This window comes from Poecile atricapillus, chromosome 11 (genome assembly GCF_030490865.1).
Source record: "Poecile atricapillus isolate bPoeAtr1 chromosome 11, bPoeAtr1.hap1, whole genome shotgun sequence".
In the NCBI taxonomy this organism is placed as follows: domain Eukaryota; kingdom Metazoa; phylum Chordata; class Aves; order Passeriformes; family Paridae; genus Poecile; species Poecile atricapillus.
This window is the reverse complement of record NC_081259.1, coordinates 3,469,803-3,488,396: the sequence shown is the minus strand read 5'-3', so window position 1 is coordinate 3,488,396 and position 18,594 is coordinate 3,469,803. Positions and strand designations below refer to the sequence as shown.

Here is an 18,594-nt window from a genome sequence, read left to right as displayed (position 1 = left end):
GTGTAAATTAAAAGGGCAACATTATTTTTCAGTTCTACAGCTCTGTATTTGTAACTCAAATTTGACCAATTATGTTTCTGTTTTCAATACTTCTGGGGCTGTATAAGAACACAGTTTCTCTTGTTCTTGAGCACTCCTTGCTGTCAAAGGATAGGAATGAGGCAAAGCGTGAAGAATTCAGTCCTAACCAAATGAGCACCATAGATGGGCAGAGACAGCCTTTATTGTAAGGTGTGGGGGGAGGCTGTCACTTATTGGTTCTGTATTGAGAAGCCTACAGAAAAAATGTCCTAGCTGTCACCTCCTAGCCGTGTGTTCAGCGTACTTCAGGTATTTCCAGTTTACTTTGAGCTGCTTGACAGCGTGCGGTGTGAAAACACCCTGGTTTTGGTAGATAGTGAGCAGTTTCAAGTAGTTTCCCCTGAAAACAAGCACTAGTAGGGCTTGTCATTGGTTAGATACTGTGAATGATTTGCTAGCTTTGTGTTGTTCTGCTTCATTACTTTTTCCTTCCATCTGTGCCAAAAATTGATGATTATTCTTAGAATGCTTCAGTAGGGACATTGTTGTTGGCTCTCACTAGTAGGAGATTTTGTTTCTTGTAGAGAATATATTCTGCTCTTTTAATTAGTATAGTTATTGTTACATTTCTTGTATTATCTGATTTTTCATGCAGAAGTATCATTGTAATGATTTTTAAGCTGCACATGATGAAATTGCATTCTTTAAAGTGTACTTCCTAGGTCATTTGTGTTGGTCATCTGCCTTTAACTTCCTAATCACAACTACCACCTCTTTATCCTGTCAGTAAATACTCTACTGGGTTTTTGCCCTTAAATTGTACCTGTCATGGTTTTGTTTCCAGTAATTATGGGAGTTGTGAAAAAAAAATAAAAAAAGTAGTCCCTTTTGTTTCAGAAACCCATCACTGTCAAAGGATAGGAATGAGACAAAGGCCAAAGAAGTTAGTCATGACCAAATGAGTACCATAGATGGGCAGGCAGCTCAGCTTTTGATTCAATAGCTGTTGAATAACAAACATATATACTGCAGAAAAACAGTTGCCTTTTAAATAATGTTGTAAAAACTAGAATTAAAAAAATTAGATTTGCAAAAAAAATGAAGTGGTTATTCAAGCAGGGGTTTGGGGAACCTGAAATGTTTAAATTCAAATTATTGAACTTTGTGATTTCCTAAAGATTTGTTTATTTTTCTAGTCTATTGAAAAACAAAGTCTTCGAGATTAGTAGCAATATATTGACAAAGTTATTATTAGAAAATGTTTTTACTAACTTGTTCTTTTTTGTGTGATAACTGTTTGTAACGTGCATGTTTATGCTACATTTTGAAGGTACAACAGTTCATTGATTTGTAGACATGTTTAGCTTGTCATTGCTTTGTAATAATCCAAATTAACTGTTAAATCTGTTGTATTTATGAGCTTGTGAATTCATATGAATACTTTCAGTTTTCTCTGTTTGAATTTTACATATGTGCGAAGCTTGAGTAAATTCTTTGGATTTGTAATTATGTGATGTGTAAGAATTTAACACAATACTTTACAACAAATGGATATTTTAAAACTGTATGCTTAATAGAGTTTAAAAACTAACAGAATTAACTTTAATAAAAACCAACAAACTGCTATAACTGAGACATTTTCTAATGTGCTGTTTCTGCAAACACAGTTAATGCTAACGGTGTTGTCTTGTTGTCCCTCGTTTTCTGTCCCGCAGCCCGGCTTGCCCGCCCAGAACTTCTCCATGTCGGTGACGGTTCCAGTGTCCAATCCCAACACTTTAACCTACAGCAACCCAGGGAGCTCCCTGGTGTCCCCATCCCTGGCTGCCAGCTCCTCGCTCACGGACACGACCATGCTGTCCCCACCCCAGAGCACCCTGCACCGCAACGTGTCCCCCGGGGCGCCGCAGAGACCGCCCAGCGCCGGCAACGCAGGTGAGCTCTGCTGCTGCTGCCCCTTTCCCCCACACTCCCTGGCATCTTCTGTCAGAACCCACAAAAACCCTCCCAAGTTACAAGTTCTCGGTGGTTTCAGTGCATTTGCACAGTTGAAGTTTTGATGTACAGAATTACACGGTACCCTAACGGGGCAAGTCAGTTTAATGCTCTGGCTTATTTTGGTTAGGTGGAATGCTGGGGACAACTGATCTCTCAGTGCCAAATGGAGCTGGTACCAGTCCAGTGGGTAAGTGTAGTATTGTGCCTTTGTTATAAAAAATAGTCTTGTGGTTTCAGTTTCTCAGTTATTCAAAAGCAATTTTTTATTTTGACTCTTTGGAAAAAGTGGCCGTGGAAGAACAAAGGTTGTAATTATTTTAGCTGCACTGTTATTGTCAAGTTTTATAAATTATTATCAGGCATTTAACTTTCTATTGCTGTGCCCTTTCCACTTCAGTAATATTTGCCTTTTTTATTTTAGTGGCTTTCAGTAGTAGTGTGCTGCTGCTGCTTTTGTGTTTCTCTACAGGTATAATTACAGCATTCTAAAAACATCTTATGTTTGCCAAATCTGAATTACTGCACTAAAGGCAACTCAGCTCAGTTCTCAACTTCAGTATTTGCAGGATCTGGATGTTTGATGCTGGCTGTGGTGCCAATCAGAATGAAGCAAATACAGACCGTATTGTTTGTATTGCCATGTGTATCTTGCTAATCATTTTCTAGCAATGATATGAAGAAAGCAATAAATCTTGGAAACTGATAGCTAAAGATATGTCTTAGTTTTGGATGATGATCAGAATTTCTTTTGAAAACAAAATAGATATCTTGCCAAAAATCAAATCCACAGTATTTTTTGGCCTTCAGTAAAAATATATGATAGCACTTTTTCATTTCAATAGTATTTTGTCTCCTGAACAAAATTTAGCACTCTGATAGAGGGGCAGGCAGCCACTGAAATGTGTCGTGCCACAGACAGACAAAATAAATGACAGCTCACCCACTTTGGTCACGTTCCTCCTTGCCACTGGAAGTCGTGCTGGCTGAAGGTCAGATTTGCAAACACACCTAACCCCCCTTGGGAAGTGTTCATAGCATGGAATTAGAGAAGCAACTGTTGACCTTTCAGTGTTTGCCCACTGGCTACTTAGTGTGGCAGCTGGGAAAAAGTTCTTTGAACATCGAGTCAGGCAATTGAATTGATGAATAAAAAATGTTGCAACTCTCCAAGGCTGAAAGCACAGGATTGACTTTCCACTCTTTATCCATTCCTTGGCTATGTGCAGCAAAGATATGAAATATTAAAGAGTGGTTTCCATCAGGTAGGCAAAATTTTAAATGGAGGAAACATCCTCAGTTGAAAAAAGATGACTGTTTTTAGAAACTGTAGAGGTCAGATGTTGATTTCCATAGAATTTTTAAAGTCAGACTAAATAAGTTTATTATCAGGCTGTTTCAGGCCTCTTTTCCCAAATCAGGCTTTATTAAGAGCAGCTTCAGATTGAAGACTCCTTGCTTCAATAAGCAAATAAAACAGTGGTTACAGTGCTTGCCATAGGGTATCAAACTCTAGAAATGCCCAGTTACAGTAGCCTTGGGAACATATTTAATGCAGTAAAATGTTTGCCTCCTTGCATTTATTAATAGTTTATGTAAAAAGTCAAAATGCATCACTTATCTCTTACTTTGCAGAACATCACACCCAAGATGTTATACATATACCCACTCACTTCTAGAAAGGTTTGTCATGCAAGTGAGAGTTGTGACTGTACAAGAACAGAGGAACATCTTTAAGTACCTCTAGTGAAACTCAAATACCTGGTTAACACCAGAATGCTAAATCAGAGGAGTTGTCAGAGCTCCACTTGCTGTAAGTCATGGCATAAAAACTTTTAACTACTGACAGGTGCACAGGAACCTTCTCAGTTACAGCCACAATCAAGAAATCATACGTAACCAGATTGACTAAATCTGCTGTCAACTTGAGCTTGACAGCTGCTGTTGAAATGTATCTCTTGTTAATTATGTCTGCAGACAATAATGGTTTTAGTTTCTTGCTACATTTATTGTAGAATTCACTTTTAAAAAATCGATTTTCTTCTTTTAGCTTCCAGGTTATTTTTTAACTTCTTAGGAATGGGGAATTTTCCTATGGATGTAGTGAAAGGTCACGTGCCAAATTTGCAGCTCACAATTTATAGGAGTGATGTCAGAGGTAAAGATGGAGTACTGACATATCCTTATTCCCAGATATTATCTTACAAATAAATAAATCAAGGAAAAACTAATCTTCTTCAATATTATGAAGTTCTTGTGCATCTGAGATTTTGTTCTCATTTCCTTGAAAGACACTTAAATGCCTTTATCTCTTAGTAACAAACAAGTAAAGGTTATATTGCTTATTTGGGACCCAGTTCAAACAAAGATGTTGCATAAAATGGCTCATATTGAGTTCACATGAGTCTTTTTCTCAAGTCCTGGGTAACTTGATTGGAATGGAAATGATTTGCTTTAGCAGTCAATCTGCCAACTTAACAGTTTTTCTGTGGAAAATAACTTTGAGTAAAAATATCTGCATGTTGTAGCAAAGATTGGTAGGTGGTTTTTTATATCCAGAACAGAAAATTTTGTGATCACTTTATAATACTGAGAGCTTACTTCACATGCAGCTGTCATAACTCTGAAAAAGCATTTTCATTTTGTAATATTTTTAAAATTCTACCCACCACATAAAAAACATTTGCTGAAAATTTTTACTTGGCAAATATACCAGTTTTGAGAGGGGAAAAAATGTCCAGCATTATAATGGAGTTTGCTCTAGAGCTCATTTATTTTTTCTGTTAATTAGATGAAATTTTTCTGGGCTAGAACATTGACGATCTTGTTGCTCCTGGTCAATGTTAAACCTTGTTCAATTTGTGATGGGCATCAGAGGTGCTCTAGGAGTCTCATATCACCAGGATGTGGAGAACACTTGGCAAAGTAGAGCCTCACAAGCCCAGAAACAGGGGAGAGTTTCTTTGGCTTAGGACTGGATGGATGATGGATGGATGGATGGATGGATGGATGGATGGATGGATGGATGGATGGATGGGTGGATGGATGGATGGATGGATGATGGATGGATGGGTGGATGGATGGATGGATGGATGGATGGATATATATTCCAGTTTGCCATGAGTTCTGCTTTGCTATGTTCCAACAGATTGGTATCATTGCATGAATCATCCACAGGTTGCCAGTGAAATGCACTTGCAGTGTCCTTGTGCCATCCTTGAGGACTCTGAGAATCAGGAAAGCTCAGAAATGCCACCACAGTTACTCTGTCTCTGCTTTTTCTTCCAAGCCTTGCACTTGTGGTATTGAGCCAGAGCCATGCCAAGGACCTGAGCTGGTTTTCATTGCCAAGGCTGCATGAAAACCGTAAACCTTGAGACCTAAGCTCTTCCCAGTCCCAGAGGATTCTTAAGGAATTTTTGCAAGTGGAGGCTGTTTTTGATTTCACAAAGACACAGTAATTTCTGTGTGCACATTTCTGTGTCAGTGAAATAGCCCTTCTGGTCAATAATGCAATCATGGAAACAGTTAATTTTTTTGAAAAAATAAATGGAAATTGTCTTTCCTCTTACATTTTTACCATCAGGAGAATGGATAAAAGGACCTGGTCTGCTTGGGTACTGAATTTCTGCTCTTTGTTCCAGAGCTGTACCTTCTCTAATGTCCTCACTAATCTTCAGGTTCTGAGAATGTGAAATAACCTCAGGAATACTGATTTTCTTTGGAGCAGAACTGAAGGCTGTATCTGTTGGAAAAGCTGTGTCTTGTGAGTTGTTGGATCTCTACTTCAGTCTAGATCCTGTGTGGTCTTCAATCCTGGCCCGAGGAGGGATTTTGCAGAGGTGCCACTGACAGCTTGCACACACCTGTAAAACTGCTTGGAGTTGCCAGAAAGGGATCAAGACAGAACTGGGAATAGCCACACCTGCAAAGGTGTAAATGGTGTTCCCTTTGTCTTGAGGGCTTGGCTGATGGGGGGAGCTTTTTGTGTGTGAGGATGAAAGAATCTCTGAGCTTGGTTTTGCACAAGTCTGAATCTGCTGCAGTCTGGAGTGTACCAGAGGCTTCAATAACAGAAAGGCTCCCTGTGCACACCTTTCTAGTCTTGTTTGGTTTGTGAAATGAGACACCCCAGTAGGAGTATCCAACTGACTCCTGAAAAACACCTCTTGCAGTTTCAGGCAAATGTTCTGCATTGATGCTATCAGCCTCTTCCTTAAGAAAGCAGCTTTCTTCTGCCTCCACCCCACTCTGACGTTTACATAATGTCCCCGTGCCAGCCTCTTAACCTGCATCAGGTACAGGCCTTGGCCCTGTGGGAGGGGACCACCTTAAAAAAGCAGCTGTAAATAAACCCTGAGCATGTTCCTACTTCGGGCTGTGCACTCCTGCTGCTATTTCAGGTCTGTGCTTCCTCTTCAGTGTGACAGGGAGGATCAGTCCCAGGTAGGCTTTCCCTAGTCACATCTCCTTACTTCCCAGCTGTATGGAAAGGGATCTGGCTCCAGAATATCTGTTCACCTGCTGCTAAATGCAGCACACAAAGGTTCCTGCTGTGCTGTCAGTAGTGTTGAGGCATCGTGGCTTGCCTTGCTCTGATCTTGGAGAGGACACAGGTCAGTACCCAGGGGAGGGGCTGAGGGATCCCTGAGGAACATGAGATCAGCCTGTTGACTGCTGCAGCTTCCAGGCTCTCCTGAAGAAAAAGGAGTTGTAGGAGTGGGCTGCAGGGCCACAGAGTGTGAGCTGAACACTTCTCCTTTGCTGGACATTGTCAGCACACAACAAAGGCTGATCCATCCATCGATCTCTGATTAAATCAGCTCACAAGAAATGACTGGCTGAAATCAGCATAAAAAACATGCTGGTAAGAAGAAAGAAGGTATTTGATTTTTTTTTTTTTTTAACTGTAGCTCTTATTCCTTGGAAACCATCCATCTGCATGACATGAGGTCAATTCAGCCCCTGAACTACCCTTAGGTTTCAGTTGAAATTTCATATCTTGCTATGTGTGTTTGTTATCTTACCAAAATTTCTGCCATTTACATGACAATTCTGGTTAGAATTTTCCTTACACAGAACAAATTATTAATCTCCCAGCTGTTAAAGTAAGTCTCAACATTTACATAATGTCCCCTTGCTCAGGATACACTGCCACATCCCAGGCTGTGGTAAACATTGCATTTCTCTCCTCCTTTCTCTGCCTCTCTATATTTTGGCTTTGTATAGACACACAGAAATCAGCAAGCTTAGGAAGTAAACTGATGTAATTAACTGTAATCTGTTTAATTGACAGAAGACCTAAAAGACATCCAGTTGCTGTTGGTGATGTTTCACTCAGATACAAGAGCAATATGTCTTTATTTATGTTTGCTGTTGCATTCTGAATAATAACTACCCCTTTAAATGCTAAATATCCTTGAAAATTCTTTCTCCTTTTATGTAGCTGTAGGCAAAAGAAAATTTCCAACAACCTGGGAAATGAGCTCTTTTTAAAGTTCTGTAACATGACTAAGCATTCCCTTGACATTTAGTCATGTGTATTTCTTTTTTGCTGCCTTTTAATACCTAAAGTACTGCCTTAGAAGCATAAATCTTACATGTTACACATGTTTCAAGACTTTATGTTACTGTCAAAGGTGTATTTTAATTCTGATTATAGTATTATCTGAAACATTGATTTGTAAAGATCAGTGGAAATACAATTATTTCAGATTCCTTGAGATATTACAGTAAATTCTTTCCAAAGCTAATACAGAACTGGAGCTTTCTGAAGTGATGGTAGAATCAGCAGTGATTGCTGTGCAGAGCTGAAAATGGTAGGAACGGCATATGCTGTTTTTAATTTCCACTTGAATCTGTCATACTAAACCCCAAAAGTAAACAAATTGAGCAACTAATGCACACAGAAATGCTATTGTTGGTTTTACTTGCAATATGTCCTCCTGCCCAAGGTTCTTCATGTAAATGTTTTCCTTCAGTAGATCTTATCTGGCCTTGTGAATCAATGATGTGTTGCAAACACATTTTTCAGTTTGCTTCTAAATATGTGACGTCTGTTGGGTTCTATGATGTCACTGGAGGCATAAATATTTATTTACTACAATCCTTATTTTTGCTTAATCTTACATGGTTTAGCTGCTTGCCCACAATTATTCCAAAGCTGTGTATAATTGTGTTCAGTTTTTGTCCAAAATGAACCACCAGAAAAAAAAATAAAAAAAAAATTAGTGGCATCAATGCCTATAATTTATTTCTTGAGTAGTAATAAGTACATGGAGTACTTTCCAGCCACGTGTGTTCATTGTTTCAGCTGATGTGATTTATGTAGTGAAATATGAGTCTGGCTCATGTAATTGAATGCTGTGTCTTGGGCTGCAGGACAGTAAATGAGATTAAGCTGTGTTGTGTCTCTGAAGGCAGAATATCCAGTTGGTATCATGGGTGGGTTGTAACATTTCACTTCAGAAAAAAAGTTGTTTCAAAAGTAAACACTTTCTGACTAAACAAGAAGTAGGCTAATGTATGTTGGCAGGGTTTGTTATCATCAAATCTAATTAAATTATGATTCATATAATTGAGATCTTATATTTGCATTGGTGTCTGTTTTCCAAAGGACTGTTTTGAACATGCTTTCGTGTCTGTTTTAAGGAATTGGAGTTAAATAAAACTCTTCCTTCTTAAGTAAAAACGGTTGTATTTTTACACACATGTAGGATTTTATATTCTGTTTCCATATGCAGTTTGAAAATGTTTTTAAACATAAAGTATTGTCTTTGGGGAAGATCTATAGTGGGTAGGGCAGAAACAATTTCTGTATTATATGAAATAGTAAGTAGAATTTATGGGGTTATTAAGGCCTCGGTTTGGCAAAGGGCTGTGTAGTTGCATCATCCTGTAATCATTATCTTTTTCTGGCTCCTGACCTTGCTCTAAGAAATACCACACGTTCAGTTATCCTTTCACTCTTAACTGGTAATTTGATTCTCTTATTAGATTATTACAAGGAAAAAGGCTTGAAGTTTCATACTAAAAATGAATATTCTGCACTCTTATTGCAGCCCTAGCCTGTGATCCTTCAGATGATCGATACAGACACTCCAGTGTTTGCTCAGTGTTCAGTGCCTGCTCTTTATCACAAAGGGCTGCAATGGGATTCATACCCATGGTATTATTGCACACTTAGGATATTTTTTGTTACTGTTTCTCCCATTTTTAATATGTTCTAAACACTCCTTTTGAGAAGTGCTCAGCCTTTTGTCAGAAGAAATGCTTTGACTCTGCCCTGCTGCTGCCTGATACTGCGGAGAGCAGGCAGTGGCAGGGAGTTTGTTGTTTTTGACAGCACCACTAAAAGCAAGAAATGTTTCTGAAGGATTGGCAGAGCCTTGGAGTAAGGGCTCAGGAAATGACTGGATTGGGTGTGGAAGAGAGACACTGTCCAGATTTAACACACAGGCTACTGAAATACTTGAACCAGAGGACAGGAAATGGTATCATAGGATGGCCCAAAGTGCTGTACAGAACCCCATTGTTTGTACAGAGTGGGATTGTTGTGCAGCTTAAACTGCTCAGAACTCACAGCCCTGCCATGGAAAGGTGACACAGCCCCAGTGAGTAATAAAATGCTGCTGATGATTGTATTAAAGCCCAGACTTTGCTTCCATTATAACATTAAGTTCTTTAAATGCTCTGGCATTTTTGCTGAAAATGGGGGATGCCATAACAAAGTTTCAGGTATAATTTAGTGAAAATTATGCCATTTTCTGGTGTTTTTCCTCCCTAGCATGTTTTCAAATCCGTGTAATTTTTACCCTGTCCATTGTGTAGGATGTCTCTCAGTCTCTGCAGGCTGGCTGTAGCTCATGCTGCCCTCATTTATAATGGATAGGAATTGATGCATAACTGTGTTAACAAAATCATGATTCTACGAAAACCATCTCCGTTTCAGGAACCTTATGGGTAGCACGGAACTAAATTTCTCCTTTTGGCTTGTTGGTTTTTCCATGTGACCCAGCTGTGGAGAGTTTTCTCCTACCAGTCAAGAGTATATTTAGCTCTAGTGTGTATTCTCAGCTCCAGCCGAGCTTTTCAACCCCTCCACCTAAATTTTATCACTACCCTAAAAGCATCTGAATAAATTCTGCTGTTTTCTGCTGAGGAATGTAGATCCTTTAATCACAAAATGAGGGTTTGCTGTGGTTTTTAATACAGAAGGAAGAATGCTGACATTAAAAACTTTACTTTCTGCTGTGTTCCTTCTTTCCCCCATAAGTTCTGAGTTAAAAGTCATATTCCCATACCTCCTATGCAAATGCTTCAGGAAAGTACTAAATTAGAATGACTCCTCCTTGCTTTGTTAACCTTCTGTTAACCTTGAAAAACTCAAGGGACATATCAGATCATCCATGTATGGTCAGGCTTTTGGCACAGTGGGAAATCCACACAGTGAGTAAATCCAGAGGAGGCGGCCTCGCAGCATCCTGGTGAATTCCCATCGAGGTTCTCATGTGCCCTGGCTGAGTATCTTGGTTATACCAGGCACCTCCATGAGGTTTTGTGCCCTTGCTGTGACATGTTGCTGTTCTTCCTTCTTGCTGTGCTTTTAAAGGCATTTAAAATGCTGCTAAAGATGGTAGAATGTGACACTGACAACTTTCTTATTTTAATTGCTTTTAGATTAATATGTATTTAATGCAATAAAATTGGATTGGGCATAAGGGCCTATTCAAATTAGAATAATAATGCAAAATTCATGCCAGCGTGGTGCTATGGGCGATTAGGAGAGAATTTCCCACACAGTGAACTTTGTCTCATAGACTTTTCCCCAATTGTGCCTATAAAAGCTGCTTTCAGAGCTGCAGTATTAGTGCAAACAGAATCTTACTATGAATTGTGTTTATTTATACACACACACACAGGTTCTGTAGGGTGAACTATGGGGTTCCCTGTTGCAAAATTCTCCCTAACAACTTTTTTTCTGTTTGCAGCTGAATAAGGTTTGTGTATTTTGGGAATTGTTGCTATAAATATTCTGTGATTGGAATGTGGCTTTAATTTTTTTTCTGAGAAATATATTTTGGTTAACATGATTGGTGCTTCTGTCAGGATGGGAAAATAGAATACTGGGCACTTCACTGATTTACTGCCATGGTGCTGTTTTCTGGTCAGTTCTAAGTGTGAGCTGAGGACTCTATCCTGACCGTATTCAGCTTTTGGAGATTTCAGTGCTGAATCCTGGATCTGTAGGCTTTGGCTTGTCCAATTCTACTTAAAACAAGTACCAGGAGTAAGATAGAGAAAGACTTTGTTAAATAAACCTATGGGCATGAGTGATGTGTATATCTGGAATGAATTTGAAGGGAAAGAATTTGTTCCCCTTGTTAAATATAGCAATCAGACAGTAAATATTGATGCTGAAATTAGTCCTACAGATCTTGGAGGTATATGAAGAATAAATTTTAGAAACAGAGACTTTAAGAGCTGATCTTTTGTTCTCACAGGCAACAATTCAGTGTAGTCCATGCTCTCTTTTGTGGGGGTGGGGACCAAGTGGACTTGTGCAAAACCCTCACTTTTCTGCAGCCTCAGCCTGGAGGAGTTTCAAAGGGCAAACTAAACACAACGGATGTTATTAGAAATAGTTCTTCGGCAATTTGCTCTTCTCAGCGTTTAAGCTGCCACAGTGTGCCCTTGAAGTGATATTCCCTTTCCATATTGATCCTCTGGTCAGAGTGGTTCGTGTTTGTTCGATTGTTCAATACTCAGCCCCTTGTGGGAAGTTTGTTATCGGAACTTTTAGGAAATAAATATTTCATAACTGGTACGTGAGCACCAAAATTTTGTATTGTCCTTCTCCTCAGTCTTACGGTCCATTCGTTTCTCCTCTTTCAGGAAATGGGTTTGTGAATTCCAGAGCTTCACCAAGTCTACTTGGTACCAGTGGTGGTGGGAATGGCCTAGGCAAAGTCATGCCTACAAAGTCCCCACCTCCACCAGGAGGAGGAAACCTTGGCATGAACAACCGCAAACCCGACCTCCGTGTCGTCATCCCACCCTCCAGCAAGGGCATGATGCCGCCACTGGTGAGTTAAAACATTTGTTCTGGGTCTGGCTTTGTGGAAATGGACTCTTCTGCCCACATGCACAGGGAGAAACTGTCTCACCTGCTTACCATAGGGTACAGGAATAGAGGGGTGTTTGTATTCTGAAATGCCACTGATGAAAATCAAAAGTACAAATTGTGACATGGGGAGAAGTTCAGCTTGTAAGGAATTTTTACAGCTGTCAAACAGCAGTCTGACCTAAACATGGTAAGAGCACAATCGTAGAGATGGGGCTGGGGACTTCGGTGTTCTGATCTGACATCCCTCTGACTTGGTACTGAGAACTGCGGTGCTTTGGAGGATGTGGGTTTTAAAAAGGGCTGTCCATTATTCCGTGGAGGAATGGCTGATCTTATTGGTGATGTGAGCTCTATTAACGTGCCCTAAAGCACATTTTGTACCTGTTCTTCCTGGGTTGTAATGGCTGTGGGATGTGAAGTGCAGCTTCCGTGGTGAGGAAGGGCTGAGAGCAGCACTGGTCTGATGTGGCACCGTGGAACGTGACCTTGGCTGTCCTGCGGGGCCATCAAAGAGCGCTGAGATGCTCTGCAGGGCTGCTCTGCACTGAGCACTGATGTTTGTCCAGCCAGGCTGGGAATAGCACACGAGTTTCGTGTCAGCCATGAGGCAACCACGGCCTCGAGCCCAGAACAGGTCCTGCAGGAAGTGTTACTCTGTTTTTCCTTTAATTTACTTGGCCAAATCCTTTGGTCTTAGTCTTTTGCTGCCATGTAGAAATTTTCAATGTCTCTGTGGATGTTTTCTGTGTATGGAAGAATGGGCCATAACCAGGAGGAGCAGGATATAAACAACACAAGTACTCTCTGTATAATTCCTGTTTGTCTTTAAGCCACCACAAGTGCTTACATTTGTTGCTGGTACTCATGATGAATAATACCAAATTAATCCAAGTAACAAAAGCTATAATTAGCCTCAGAGTAATGAATCTTGAAAAAAAAAGGTTTTTCTAGGAATACTGAAGTGTAGGAGAGATAGGAGGTACCCTGGCTGATCATTACAGTGACAATTGCACTTCAAATTAGAAATGGCAACAATAATGCAGTTCTGATGTTACTGGTACACAGCACCTATTTAATGTTGTGTTGTGAAGAACATCATATTCAGCTTTGGGTTTGTTTGTGGTTTTGGGGAAATTGGGAGATTTCAGAGTAGATGCTGGCATGGAATGATGGCTGTATGTGAAAAGTGTTTTGTTGCTGAGCTGGTTTATTGGACCAGGACAGCCAGAGACTGCCGTGCTGCACATCCACGTGTGCAGCCGTGTCCTTGGGGTCACCAAGCTCTTGCTGCACCAATTTCCCCAAAGCCAGTGTTCTCAGTACAAATTTTATGTGACACGAATTTCACGAAGTATTACATTTCTAGCAGTATTATCTACAGAATCAGGTGGCAAATCCACATTATTAATTAAAATGAATCAAAATCCTGATGCACAAACGTGACTTTTTCTTTCATTTGAAAGCAATGCTATTTTTAGTAACTGTGTTATCCCTCTTGTTTGCTGAGTACAGTCGGAGGAGGATGAATTGGAGTTGGTGAGTTTGGGCTGCTGTTTGCTGAGAGACAGCAAGATGCTGGAAATGTCTTTCACTACAGCTTTTTAACTGTAGTTTCATTACATATTTTAAATAATTCCAGTGTTCCCTTGGTAGCAGACAAAAATACATTTGTTTTATCAAACTCAAAACCCGACCAATTCAAGTTGAAAACACATCCAAAGTCAGCGCTTGCCATTTGTAAACTTCTATTTTTTTTTCCTGAAAATGTTTCTGTTTTTCTTGGAGGGAACATTGGAAAAGAGCCTTACAAAGTAACTGTCCATGTCTATAGGATTTGTATTGCCTTCTATATGAAATACAAATAATCACTTCCCATCCCCTAAATTACTGGAATATTTTTAGAAAGTGGCTTCACTTGTGAAGTTCTTCAGATTTGTAACACCAGCCCTGTGTTACTTCTCTTCCTTTCAAGGGGATGACATCATTGCTGGTGAGGTCACCTTTTTGGAGGTTAGAATTATTTCATCCTGCGTGAGATTATCAAACCACAGGGGTGTTCCCTGTTTACCAAAAGGAACAGAGAATTGCAAATGAATAATTCTACCTTTTTTTTTCCAGTGGAAAGATATTCTGCTTTTAAAAGGAAGCTCTTGGGATTTGTGTGTTTTCTATTTTTTTTTCCCCCAAAAGGTTTTAACATTTGGCGTTCTGTCTGGAAAATTAACATAAGGCTAAAATAATTTGTAACTTATTTTTAGAGCAAATTTCAAATTGTTTGGCTGCTGTGGCACAAACCAGGCAGAAGATGCTGTGTCAGAATCAGAGAAATAAGTCAACCTATTACAGACCTTGACTTGTTGAACATGGACCTGTTGCTGATTTGAGGCTCTAATTGCATGAAAGCATGGAAAATGTAGTGATTTAGATAAATTTCTTGATGAATGCATGCTGCTGGTTGATTTTTAACTTAAACATGAGAAACAGATTTAAAAAGTAAGGGAAAATAGTTTTTGATATTCAATATTGAAGTTTTTAAGCATTATTGGGATGTTTTGCTCATTGAGCACTTAAAGAGCTCTCCCACTTTCCTCTCGCCTTCAGAGAGGAGTGTCTGGTTTTCAGTGCAAGAACAAAACCTCAGTGTAAAAGCACTTTTATCAGATGGCACTGGAATGAAAACCCTTGGCCTGGGGGATTCCCTGCGGATGGAGCCGCCGTGGGTCCCGCGTGCGGCGTGGGCCATCTAGTGGCTCCAGAAACTGGGACCGGCTCTGCCAGCAGCACTCACACAAAGGAAAGGTGCAGAGTCTGCCTCAAACGTGGCAAGGAAACACAAGCTGCACCTGCAGGGTTCTGTCTGCTGCTAATTCCTCCAAATCCATCTGTGAACACTCGCTCTGCGTGTTGGAGCTGAGCACTGAACATGAAAAGCAGCTACCGACGGTAGCGGAGCGTGACAGAGATGCTGAATTCTTCCTGCTACATTTGTACCACTTAAAAAGATTTAAAAAAAGAGATCCTGAAATTTGTCCTGAATCTCCAAGGACAACAAATATTGGGCTCATCTAAATATTGCTTAGTATCTTTGTGTGGCTGAGTGTTCCAAGAACTATATTCAGAAAGAATTTACCTCAGAAAACCACCTTTATTAGCCACTCAAAAAAAAAAAAAAGTCCCGTAAGGAAATCCTTTGGTCTGGATTGTTTCCCAGTATATTCCTCTTTACTTTTCCATTATGCAGTAATCCCAACTTTATAGGCAGCCATCCAAGAAAGCTTTGGAGAAAGGTCAATTCCTGACAGACATGAAAATCTGTTCTAATAACATCTCTTTATGCCAGATAAACTTGGTCTAGGGGAGATTTTCAGAAGTACATAAGTGATTTAAAGGGATCAATTACAGAAAATCAGAGGGACTTTCTCTGGGAATTGGAGCTTTGAAACCTGGGAGCTCTGAAGGAGGGAGGGCACATCTGCCAATGTGTGTGTTTGGCAACAAATGTCAGAGAGCCCCCAAATCCTTGAGAGGCTCAAAGGTGGGAATTCCAGAGCAGCCAGACACGAGAGAGATCAGAAGCTGGCAGCCAGTGACAGCTGTGGCTAATTTTAAGATGGGAGCTGTGATACATATTTCTTTCTTTAAATGGGAAAGATACAAGATTGATAACCCTCAATTCATCTTCATAAATTTAAGTTTAAAATTGAATACAGCCCCATTTCTGTACCTCCTCATTCTGATATTTTTAAGGGAATGATGCATTTTTAATGCTGCTCATTCTCTCAAGATTAGAGTGGAGAAAAAAGTTAAGTGCTGCAGATCCTGAAATACCTGTGTCTGAAATAAGGGAAAGGAGTAGTAACTTCAGTTTTGTAAAGTTATGAAATGGATCCCTACCAAAGCGATGAGAAACTGCTCCTTTTGTAGCAAATATTTTTTCAGAGATAGAGAGAAGTTTGCTTTAAAAAATGACATTTCCAGCAGATAGAAACCCAGCTCCTTGTAGAAATACCGGGTGTAGAGAATTCTACGAGTTCTGCAGATAAAAGTAAATATCTCTTCTTGAAAAATAAAACCCTAGCATTTTTGGTTCTTGACAGTATTTGTCATAGCCAAATGTTGAACCTCATATTTTTCAGGAAGATTTGCAGTTGCCACCACGGAGATCAGAACGTTCTGTGGCAGCAGCTTTGCTGTCTGGTGCTATTCACCACAGTGTTTAATTAATTTTCTAACCAGCAAATTTGGTTAGGGGTTATTTTGAGTGATGTGTTTGCTGCAGATGTTCATTCCAGTATATGGGAAAGAAAGACTGTTATTAAAAAGCCGAATTGTGCCCACAGTTAAATTTCCTGAGACAATCTAGTTTAGCTATTTTCTCTGTCAGAAAAGCACCATTGCTCTTTGTGAAGTCAAGTGTCATTTGCTTGGAAACATATCTGCATTATAACAAGTATTCTCTCAGTTTCTCAGGAACCATGGGAACAGCAAGATTATTTTATCACTGAAGTCTTATCAACACAAATTTAGAAGATCTCTGTGTTCCTTTCAGGACAGGTGTAGTCAGCACAGTGTCAAAACTGGTAGCTGAAATTTGGAAAATTGGATAAACAACTGTGAAGTGGGAGAATCTCTTCTGGTGGAACTGCACCTCACCATCTGCACTAAAACCTCTTCAAAAATAAGAATCAAAACTCTTAAATCACTTAAGAACTTCTGAGAATTGTTTTGTGTGTCTCTAAGAAATTGCATTTATTTTTGTGTGCCCTACATTGCTAACACTGTTGAAATCTGCATGCTTGGGAAGTGGCCCGGTGAGCCTTCAATTAATTTTTCATTTCGATTTGCCAAGATCATTTTGGTTGTCTTGAAATATTTTAGTTTTTTTAGAAAACCAATCCTGACAAAAAGGTTGCGTTCCTAACTCAGAGATGCAGCAGAGCAGCACGCTGGAATGCAATGCTCTGTTACACTGGCACTGCATTTCCCGTTGCTGTCCCCGGTCTCACAAGGTTTGTTATTTCCATCCCTTGCAGAATACCCAAAGGATAAGCAGCTCTCAGTCCACGCAGCCCCTGGCCACCCCCGTGGTGTCGGTGACGACTCCGAGCCTGCCCCCGCAGGGTCTCGTGTACTCGGCCATGCCCACTGCCTACAACACTGGTAAGCCCTGCTGGGGTCAGGGCTGCGACTGCGCCCACGCCAGTCAGAAGCCCAGGAAATTCACATTTCTGTGACACCTGACTTTGTTTTCCTGTTCAGTTCAATTGAAGGCTCTTACTCATCAAAACTGAGTCTGTGGCAATCCTGCCAGGAACTGGAGTGCCTCACGTTTAGGCAATAGCTGTTCCTTCAGTACTTCTGTTCTTCAGATACTTTTATTGTCTGCAGGACCTTAAAGCTACTTTTTATCCAAGCTGGGTGTGATGTATGGAATTGGGTAATGTAAAAGTGATGAGTGGTTTGCTGGTTGGGAAAGTAGTTCATGAAAATCAAGTAATAAGTGATGGAACATGAGGAAATGGCAGCCTCAAGTTGCACAAGGGGACTTTTAGGTTGGATATTGGGGAAAATTTCTTCACCAAAAAGGTTGTCCAACATCCACCAGAGCATTGGTGGAATTCCACCCCTCCAAAGATGGGATTTTATACATTTTCTCCACTCTTAGCTTTGAAAGTCTTCAGTGCAGTTTTTAGTTTAGCCAGCCAAACACCTCACATCCTCTTGTATCTCTTAGTGTTAATGAGCTCGTTAGCTGGCAGTGCCCTGGGCGCTGCTGCAGCCAGGAAGGTGCACCCACAGCCAGGGGCTGTCCTGGGCCAGGGGCTGTGCTCTCCTCACACCCCTCAGCCAGGGGCTGTGTTTGCCCTGCAGCAGGGAGTGCAGAAGTTGGGCTGCAGGAGCAGTGCCACGGGCAGCAGGGAACGGCTCTGGCTGATCAGTTAAGTGTGGGTAGCTGGACATGCAGACCTTGCTTTGACTCTTGCCCCGGAGCTGGTTCAGCTCTTGTGCTCAGTGGCTGTTCAGAGCAAACCCTTCTGGTCCCTGCTCACAGGAGCCTCACTGAGTTTCACCTGACACATCCCTTCTGTCCAGCTGGATGCTGTTTGAGGAGCAGCGCTGGCTGCATCCCTCACTCAGAATAACCTGTGAGCTGGTGGCTGAAATATCCAAAAGCTGAGAGGGGCTTGAATCTCAGGGAGCAGCAAAGGCAGTGGGAACTGATGTCCTGCGTAATGGACAAGTGCTGGTACCACTGGGGTGTGATTTTAAACTCCAGCCCATTTCCTTTGATAATGCAAATAATTTGTGCAAAGCTTTTAGCCTTTAGTGGTTTTCACACACTTTAGAATCGTTTCTATTAGATTGAACCTTTCAGGGGATTTGCAGAAAGAAATTTGATGTTGAAACCAAATTGTTGCCTGGGGATTCTCAGGGTAGTCACCACTTACAGC

The 18,594-nt window shown here is 40.6% G+C and overlaps 1 protein-coding gene across 7 annotated transcripts in view; it reads left to right on the top strand.

The window, feature by feature from the left end:
* Positions 1–18,594, top strand: part of MEF2A (myocyte enhancer factor 2A) — an 82,160-nt gene that overhangs the window by 57,002 nt on the left and 6,564 nt on the right. For 4 of the 7 annotated variants that reach the window (XM_058847308.1, XM_058847304.1, XM_058847302.1 and 1 more), the window contains 5 exons: positions 1,737–1,956; positions 2,147–2,206; positions 11,911–12,101; positions 13,655–13,678; positions 17,176–17,302. In XM_058847308.1, coding sequence (XP_058703291.1) covers positions 1,737–1,956; positions 2,147–2,206; positions 11,911–12,101; positions 13,655–13,678; positions 17,176–17,302 — 622 coding nt within the window. The remainder of the gene's footprint in view (positions 1–1,736; positions 1,957–2,146; positions 2,207–11,910; positions 12,102–13,654; positions 13,679–17,175; positions 17,303–18,594) is intronic. The other 3 variants (XM_058847307.1, XM_058847305.1, XM_058847306.1) reach the window with 1 other exon arrangement.